At 40.8% G+C, this 9,501-nt stretch overlaps 1 protein-coding gene across 1 annotated transcript in view; it reads left to right on the top strand.

Moving 5' to 3' along the window:
- dlg2 (discs, large homolog 2 (Drosophila)) overlaps nucleotides 1-9,501 on the top strand; it is a gene marked incomplete in the record, with an annotated part of 110,841 nt that overhangs the window by 75,661 nt on the left and 25,679 nt on the right. Inside the window, 6 exon segments of the mRNA XM_035666687.1 lie at nucleotides 332-501; nucleotides 696-832; nucleotides 1,470-1,614; nucleotides 2,688-2,853; nucleotides 7,452-7,511; nucleotides 9,055-9,210. Coding sequence (XP_035522580.1) covers nucleotides 332-501; nucleotides 696-832; nucleotides 1,470-1,614; nucleotides 2,688-2,853; nucleotides 7,452-7,511; nucleotides 9,055-9,210 — 834 coding nt within the window.

Genomic DNA, 9,501 nt, shown 5'->3' with positions numbered 1-9,501 from the left:
TTGAGGTGGAATTTTTCGCTGTAGTTAAAGGTTTTCTTCCCACGCAGAGTGTACCTTTTACCGAGTCAAACTCAAAGTAATGTCGGTACTTCCAAGCATTAAACGCTGCATGGTCCTGCTCTCTCCCGCGCTCCATGTTGTCTCTTATTGATCACTACACGTATCAGTGTTTACCACTGACGTCGCGGCACTCATACGTCATTGTCACTCACGAGACAGTCTCACAAAACAAAATCACGGTTAAGTAACGCAGTAACGCAGCCTGCTTGCGGGGGGAAAGTAACAGTAATCTAATTATCATCATCACTGATTTACACTGTTCCTCTTCCAGAGTAAACGACTGCATCCTGCGGGTGAATGATGCAGACGTGTCTGAGGTTTCTCACAGTAAGGCGGTTGAAGCCCTGAAGGTTGCAGGCTCTATTGTCCGGCTGTATGTGCGGCGCCGCAGACCAATGCTGGAGACCATCATCGAGATCAAGCTCATCAAAGGACCAAAAGGTGGGCTCACACACACACACACACACACACACACACATATACAGTCCTGCTAAGTCAAGCACACAAATATTTACAGTTCTTAATAACTTCTATCCAAATAGTGGTGGTATTGTCTCATGCCCAACATACGTATATCTGTCATACACACAGCCCAGCAACTAACCAACTACTTTCATATATACGAACACACACAGGGCTTGGCTTCAGTATTGCAGGTGGAGTTGGAAACCAGCACATCCCTGGTGACAACAGCATATATGTCACCAAGATCATCGATGGGGGGGCAGCCCAGAAGGACGGACGACTGCAAGTTGGAGACAGGTTGCTAATGGTGAGGACAACAATGTGTTCAATTTTAAAGATATTTCATAAAATAGATGTTGACAAATAATTCCAGTACATTTTCACAGATTATTGCACGTGGATATGCAGTATCGCCTCAGTGAACCTTAGTGGAAACATTAGAATTGGGGGTTGGGGGAAGCGGTCCAAACTGTTTCGAGGGAGTATCTGTTTTAGATTAAAAGCTCTCTGGCGTTTCTGTAGACAGAATGGAAGTACAAGGTTGTTGATATGGAGACTATACACCGTTTCCTCTAGCGGCATCGATGTAAACATGTTGTAACATGTAACACAGTGATCATTATTATTGAGGCAGATCTTAGAGATAAATTAGGTTACGCTGTGTACAGTGTATTACACATTTTGAAAGCAAGAAAGGGGCAACCTACTGGCTCAGTAGTGTAACAGCAAGCTTTCTCTTGAGGAGGGCATCCTTCTTGCTTAACCAGTGCTTAATTTAATTACCTTCCTACTGTCGTGTTCTCAGCCGAACACCATCTGTCATAATCCAGTCCCCTGAAGGCAGGGAGCACGCCGGACTAATCTAAACAGAGCAGTAAGAAAACACAAGGCAGCCTCTAAAACTCCTGCCTGAACAACCAAGGACTGTATCTGTGTTCCGACAGGTGAACAACTACAGCCTGGAGGAAGTCTCTCATGAGGAGGCTGTGGCCATTTTAAAGAACACGTCGGACGTGGTCTATCTAAAGGTGGGGAAGCCCACCAATGTCTACCTATCAGATCCCTATGGGCCGCCTGATATCACACACTGTAAGTCCTCACCTCTTGTTTTTGAACTGATCAGTAGTTAGAAAAGTTTAACCAGACTGCAGAAGGCATTATCCAGTAAATGTTAAAGATGTTTAAGTGTGTCTTTTGTTGCTTATTACACGTGAGATTTCTTTGCACTAAATACATTTTTAAGAGCATGACTGTGAATCACTTATCACATATTAAATGGGAAATGGATTGTACTTGTATAGTGCATTTCTAGTCTTTCGAACACTCAAAGCGCTTTAACACTACATGCCACACTCAGCCATCTGTACTCATTCAAACACTGATGCATAGTATCAGGAGCAGTTTGGGGTTCAGTATCATGCTCAAGGACATGCAGCAACCTTCTGATTGGTGGACGACCTGCTCTACCTCTGAGCCACATTAGCATTAGCAACATTAGCATTCATTTGAGGCCTTGTTTTTGTCCACTTGAGTGCTGCAAGTCCAATATTCACTCTCCTGTAGTTCTGGTTTGGTCTCCATCATCTGCTGATAAAAATATCTCTTTCGCCTCTAAATGCTCCACTATGTTCACCAGATAGTCTCTAACTGTCAGCTGTTTGGTTCTGGCTGTTGCTAAAAATGGGTTTGATGAGCATATTACGTTAAACGAAATTATGCTGCACGATATGTTAAAAAAAATAATATTGCAATTGTGTTGATTTGATATTTTGATTTCAATGTGATTCATTTAGTAGGAATGATCAGTTTTGCATTACAGTTTTCGTTTTCACTCAAGAATTATCTCAGGATAAACTCCTTGAAGATGTAACATCTCGTTTTAAAGGAGGTCCCATAAAAAAATCCTAAATGGAGAACAATTAGAGTTACAACATTAGACTAGACACAATCAATAGAAAAGATCAGTCTATATATGAATAATTTGATGTATAAAGAACAAAACATTTAGATTGGATTCTGTATTTGACGCTGAGTCATAGAGATTTATTTTATATGAATATTTGAATGTCACAGGCACACTTTCTCAGCATGATGGAAATGTGTCAACTTGTTTGTCTGTTTATGCAGCTGTCACTTTACTCTCTCTCGCTCTTCCTCCACAGCTTTCTCTCCGGCCATGGAAAATCATATCTCTTCCCCCGTCAACAGTGGCACTCTGGAGTACAAGTCTGGCCTCCCCCCCATCTCCCCCGGGAGTTATTCCCCCCTCCCTAAGCACTTACTGGGGGAAGAGGATATAAACAGGTTGGATGGTTTTTCCTTCTTACGGTAATTACTTCCCTTCCTACCAGACTACTAGAACTACAGGTAGAAGCTTTGTCCACCCCGCTCCTCCTGTCTCCGCCCTTGTCGTCACTGATCTGTGTTGGTGTTTGGATCGCCTGTTTTCTGTTAATCCCACAGTCTGTGTCGAGTTCTCCCTGCAGTGTTTTTCAAAGATAGCCTCAAATAAAAAGACATCTGGGACAATAAAGGTGGGTCCCTTGATCCCCAATCAGGATCTGCAACATTCTGATCACATTTATCAAAACTAATATTTATAGAATAGAAGCTCCCCAGAAACAGCAATTTGAAAACCGCTGGTTTGCTGTAGTCCTGTGTTTCTGTCTTGCTGTGTCGTGTCTGTGGCTGAATGTCTCTCTTTATGATTTCTTTCCAGAGAATGTGTTGTTTAGTGCCGCTGTGATGCACACCTGGAAACCACAGGAGCAGCGAATCCTTGCTTCATAATGAAACCCAACAGAGCCATAGTATTTACATTGTGTTTTGGTGTTGGTGGTACAAGCTGTTGTTTAGATAGGCTTTGGCAATGTGGGTTATCGGTGGAAATAATGTTATTATAGCAAAGGCTGCTTCAGGTCCAGCAGCAATACAATCACACTAATATATATTTTCATAGAAAGCAGTATGTGTGTGAAAAGGATGTTGTTTTGCTGTTTTATCAGGGCTTGCTGTGTTTTTCCCTGGGATCAGTTGAGTCTTTTGGGTTGCTAGTGTGTAACTAAACCCTTCAGTTCTTCTAGCTCCCTCCCTTTCAGCAAATTTTAAAATGCATCAGAGACCTGCAAAGGACAGTGACTTTAGGGGGCGTGGCCTCAACACGATTAAAGTGATTGACAGACTGACCACAGCAGTGTAGCAGGAACAGTGGACTAGTAGTCCAAGCTAATGAGCAGTTGCTGTAAGACTCCGCTGGAGCTATTACAGTCACTAGAAGCACATTCACACTGTTTGTAAAAGTTTTTGTGTGTTAACTGTGTTGTAGCTAAGCTAACAGATCAGGGATGCTAACACTCTGTCTGTGGTGGGACTATAATGCAGTCTGGTGTTTCTATAGCCATCAAAAGTCCAAACCACTGCCTGTAAATACAAAAAATACAAAGTAGAGGGTTAGCAAAAACTAGCATAAACTCCTGTGAATGATGCGTTGATCAGCATACATTTGAAAATGTTCACTGTGTGACTCCCGCTCAAAGTAAAGGCTGGATACTCTTTTTTTACGTAAATGTCTGATGATGAAGTAGTCCCAAACAGTCGACTCTATGTCAACATTGGACTTGCAAGGTTCAGAGTTATTTAAAACAGTCAAGGTGTGTTGAGACATTTTCATAAATTCAGTCAAAGTCAATGTTTACACCAGCATTGATGTGTTTCATCACAGTACAGTAATATAATTAAGTTTACAGCTCAAAAAAGTGAGTACCTCTTTGAGGAAAACTACCATAAAAAGCAGGATACATAATTTAGCTTAATCTGCTGTGAGGATTTCTAAACAAAATTTTACAGCATTTGGGTGGGTTGTGGAAAAGTTTTTCACCCAACATAATGCTGCAAATGTTTTTGGAAGATAAAATTATTGTACAGAAAGGCTTTCAGTGACGGAAAAAATCCAGTGTCAGAGCTTCCATGAGCTCTGATAGTTCCAGTTTGTCGAAAAATGTCTGCCGTCTATCTAGTCTGTCTATGTCTTTTTCCCTCTCCCCTTATGTATTTTTCTACCTGTTGGCTTTTCAGTCAGTCCTCTCTAACAACTGCTCCCAGTCCAAACAGAAGAAAAGCTTAAGATGTCTTACTGGAGTGAGTCACAGCCAAACATTAACAGCTCCCCACCTCAGCTGCCCCAACACCTAATCCCAAAGCAAGCTGCCATACGGCTCGGGACCAAGTGGGCCAAAATTCCTATCAAGTCAAATCGGAAAGTAAAGTATTTGTGTTTCTGCTCAGCAAATTTTGCCAGTGGTGGATGTTCCCCTTGTTGCTTGTCAAACATAAGGTTTAGTCTGAGCCTTTTTATTGGTTACATGTCACAGCATTTGAAGAATTTGATTAAAGCTGATTTTTAGGCAGCACAAGAAGGTAAAGTGGTGGATACAAGGAAAAAAAATATTACATAAGACTCCATAATGCTTCTTAGATTAGAATTAGATTAGGTCATTGTTGCGTACTGTGGCAAACATTATGTTGTGTTGTCAGATTCCATTTGCAAAATAAAGACTGGGGGAGGAATATGGCAGCCTAGGGATAACAAAAGCTCATTTCAGAGGATAACTGAAGGACCCCTGTGTTAAGCTTTGTTGAGTGAGGGATTTAGTCGTCTATTCTCTTTGGAGTTAAGAGGTTTACTGTTTTCTCTCGGCCAAGGTGCGTCCCTAATAGCCTTTGAGATTACTTTGCTGAACTTAAGTGTAGCACTCTGGCAGTAGCTCGTGTTACTCTTGTTCAGTGTTCTGCATATACAATCAGAACAAACTGTGAATGCTACAGAGCCATGTGGATCCTCACTTTCTGTAATCATCGATAAAGCCTGTATCCAGCAGCTCTATTCATTTTATCACTGTGACTGTCAAATGTCACAAATTGTTCCTAATTTCATAAGCTAATTTCTAAATGTCAGAATTCTGAATATTGATATTTCTGTTTACTTGTTCTTGCTTACTAGAGGTGGGGCCAAGAAGTCATATTTTTGCAAGCCACAAGTAAGTCTCAAGTCAAGGTCTAGATCATGACTGACAAGTCCTAAGTTCTAAACTTTGGGTTTCAAGTCCTAAACAAGTCATAATGCACTCTTAACAACAGATTAATTATATATTAAACATATAATTTGTCATTTCTACTCTCACATCAATATTAACAAAAGAGGTGGCGTAGCATGGGATGATGGGAGTTGTTGTCTCCACACACCCCACAGACCAGCTGCTTAGTCCCCCTCCAGACTCTTAATGGCACGTACGGGTCACTGCATTTTGGTCTGATGTAGACTGACTAGCTGCCTCAGCTCAGCTCATTGCAGTATGAATGATTCAGCAAGAGAAACGAAGCCAGTGGGTCATTCTTGAGACTCAGTACGAGCACAGAATCCAGAAGTCGGAGTAGAATTAGAGCTGGTATAGATGATTCGGTTATAGGAATGTTTTCGAGCAGTTAAATATAAAACATCATTTACATTTCCAATCTGTGACCTTTGACATGCCTTAAGCTTCGACCCTGTAGTGTTCACCCACCTCAGTCTCTGGTCATCACGTGCTGCTGAAGAAGAACCCTTTGCAAGCAGAGGAAGTGAACTCATTTTGTTTGGTTTCCTAACACATTCACACCAGGATGCAATGATTGGGAAATTCCCAATTTGTTGGCAGATACTTGCCAATACTGATGTATTTTGTTTTATTCACCCTTTCGTGCCAGTCTACAAATATGCCTTGTTACAGCTCAGGCAATTTCTCTTCTCATCCGATATTGTTCGATATTTTCTAACACCACTTTCCAAGATGTGAGACACAGAGATGAACAGTCGCTCACTATCCAGGCTGCGGCATTGGGGCACATAGGTTTTTGCTTGCAATTTGTGCCAGTGCTGGAAAACTCCAATATCCAATATTTGCACATAGGCCAGTGTCAGTCAACAAGGGCAAAGATACCGATGTTCGAGCAATACATTTGTAAATCCCTCTCTTTGTGGAGTTCTCTCTCCTGATTGTAAGTGGGATCAGGAATGCCAGAAATCGCATTCAAACTCTGTTTATCAATTTATTTTAGGCTTTAGTGCCATCTATTTCTTGAGATACCTAACAGTCCATAAGGACTGCAGTGTGTGATTTAGTGTAGCTGTTACTATGATGATACCAGATAGCTTCATTCAGCCACAGTCAGGCAGTGGGGACAGAGTTGGTGAAGATGTTCTCATGTTTGAACAGGATGCAAACACATAACAGTTGGTCAGAGAGAGAGAGAGAGAGAGAAAAGAGGATGAGGAAGAGAGGAGTGTGTAGGTGGCAGTATGCTCAAGGCTGTGTGTGTAAATGAGCTAGCGTGTGGGCAAGATCATCTACTCTAATCTTGTCTGCATCAAGTAGTGTGATCACCAGCCTCACATCTACAGACTACACGTACACACACAGAGCACCATCTCAAACACACAGATACATTTTGCCTAAATTACTCCTTTCCAAACCCACATACTGTACTGCACACTCCAGTTAACACACTTGAATCCACATCAGGTCACAAACAGCAGACACGCACACACTGAATGTGAAGCCAGCGATGTGAGTTTGCAGTGTGTTCACAGCAGATTAGTGCTGCATCTCCATGCAGGCACACTGTGTGTGAGCTAACACACTGATGTTAGTGATGATGATGTTGATGACTCTATAAATCCCTGACATGGATGTTTGCTTCAGTACTTTTAAGGACATGGCTTTTTCTGTTTTCTGTTGTCTCATGTTCTTCTATGGAGCATGTTTGTTTGATCAGTGTCTAAATGTGTAAAATGAATGTCAATAGCAGAATTAAATTTTACGATAAAAGATGTTGTCAACAGTGGTTGTCGGTGGTTGGTTATCAAAAGTTGACTTTTTCCATCCTGTTAGAAATCCTTCGCTAGATGACGGGGAGGGTCACAGGTTTGATTCCCAGCACTTCCAGTTGAGGTGAGACATTTAATGTATTTAGTTGCCTGCTGCATGCTCTTGCATGTTTGTCATCACATGTTTTTTGTCACAAGCAATTGTTGGAAATAGAAATTACATTATGACAGTTTTAAACATGAGCCCCTTTAATTTTGTTTTGGAGGCCTGACTAAATGTTTAGAAGAAATTACTGTTGAATGTTTTTTGCTTAAACCTTTCTCCTTAGAGATAACCTTCTATCATCTAAAAAATACACAAATAATAACTTACCCTAAAAAGGCTATCAAAAATATGTATATTGTACAAAATACTGTAGATTATTCTCCAGCCAATTAAGTTGGCCACCAATGAGGAAGTTTGTTCTTAAAGAGTATTTCTAACAGATCACACTGTTTGATGCGCTTGCTAACATGTTAAAGGTCCAGTGTGTAACATTTATGTGGATCTATTGGCAGAAATGGAATTTAAAAAAAATCTATATGGTTTATGGTTTATGGTTAATCACCTGAAAATAAGAATCTTTGTGTTTTTGTTACCAAATGCTGCGTTTACACCAAGGCAAATAAATTATTTGCATGAGTAAACTCAACGTGTAATGTTGTAAAGAAAAGAAAATGTTTTTTTACACTTTATACCCTACCTCAAATAAAAAAATATTATTTTTTGATAATTGTTTTGATAAGAAATATATTTTGTAGATTTTGGTCTGAGAAATTAAGGAATCTTTTTATGTCATAATTTGCTACATTCTCATTTTGTTAAAAGAAACTGTGAAATTGTCATATGCATCCAGTATCATTGTGAGTATATCGTTACATCCGTATAGCAGTGCCTCTCCCTCCTCCCCCACGTCACCACACTTCTGCTGCCTGCCCTTGAGGACCGCCTCTGTAGAGTTCTCTCTCCTGATTGAATAAAGTGGGAACAGGATACCAGAGAATGTATTCTCTGTTTACTGCAGAAAAGAGGGACTGGGGGACCCATGTTAGTGACTGAACTCTCTATGTCAGTGATTGCTGCCAGAATGTTGAGCTATTTAACATTATTTTAACAAAAAAATATCAGGAACAGTTCCTTTAACAATATCCAGATAAAGATAAAGCTCCTTGCCAAACCAAAACACTGCTTTTATGAATGTGCTATGGCTCTTCATTTAATGGTAAAAAATTTAATTAATCGAACAAAATACAAGATTTGTAGAGCTTGCTGCAGAGATTTTCACAGCATACATTTTCTTAATCTTTTTAGCTTTCAGATATGTTAACTCCACTACCACGTGTGACATGATGATAAAGAAATTAGTTTAATGAGTGTCAGCTGAAACAGTTAATCAACGCCAGAACCTGGATTGTTACCAATTTTAATGATCGATTAAAGTTATTTATCAAGCAAACACCATATTGCAGGCCTTCCTTTTGGTCTCTCTACTACGTCTCATACTGCTTGATTTTTTTTAGTCTTTCATCTTTGTCATCTCTGTCATCATTATGTATTCCAGACCCTTCAACCCCACCTCTGTCTCTGGACACTAACCTTTCTGCTCTTGTCTCTCACTCCACTGTAGGCCTCCTGAGCCAGTTTACAGCACTGTGAACAAACTATGTGACAAAGCACCCTCCCCCCGACACTATTCCCCAGTGGAGTGCGACAAAAGTCTCCTCCACTCCGCCCCCCTCCCAAACTATCACTTAAGCCTGTTCCCTGACTCGGACATCACCAGGTACTTTCCATCACCACAAGCACCATAACCACCACTCTGCCACTGTGTCCCATTCCACCATATAAATGCCACGTTACCACGTCATCCTTTATACCCACCTGGTTTTATTCTTATGAGTTCAGTTGCTTGCTCCCTCCTTCGAGCCCCTAGCCACTACGTCATGGTGTTGTTTTTCTTGAGCTAGCATGCCTTTCTTCCCTCCACTTCTCTCTCTTCAGGGCTCCTAGCCTTATCTACCACCAACACATTGACACTTTTATCCAGTGGTGGAAGAAGTACTCTGATCTTTTA

The sequence above is a fragment of the Morone saxatilis genome, unplaced genomic scaffold, assembly GCF_004916995.1.
Source record: "Morone saxatilis isolate NCDOM2014 unplaced genomic scaffold, NCSU_SB_2.0 Contig20, whole genome shotgun sequence".
Lineage (NCBI taxonomy): Eukaryota > Metazoa > Chordata > Actinopteri > Moronidae > Morone > Morone saxatilis.
The sequence above is the reverse complement of the archived record's forward strand: the minus strand, read 5'-3'. Positions and strand labels throughout refer to the sequence as shown.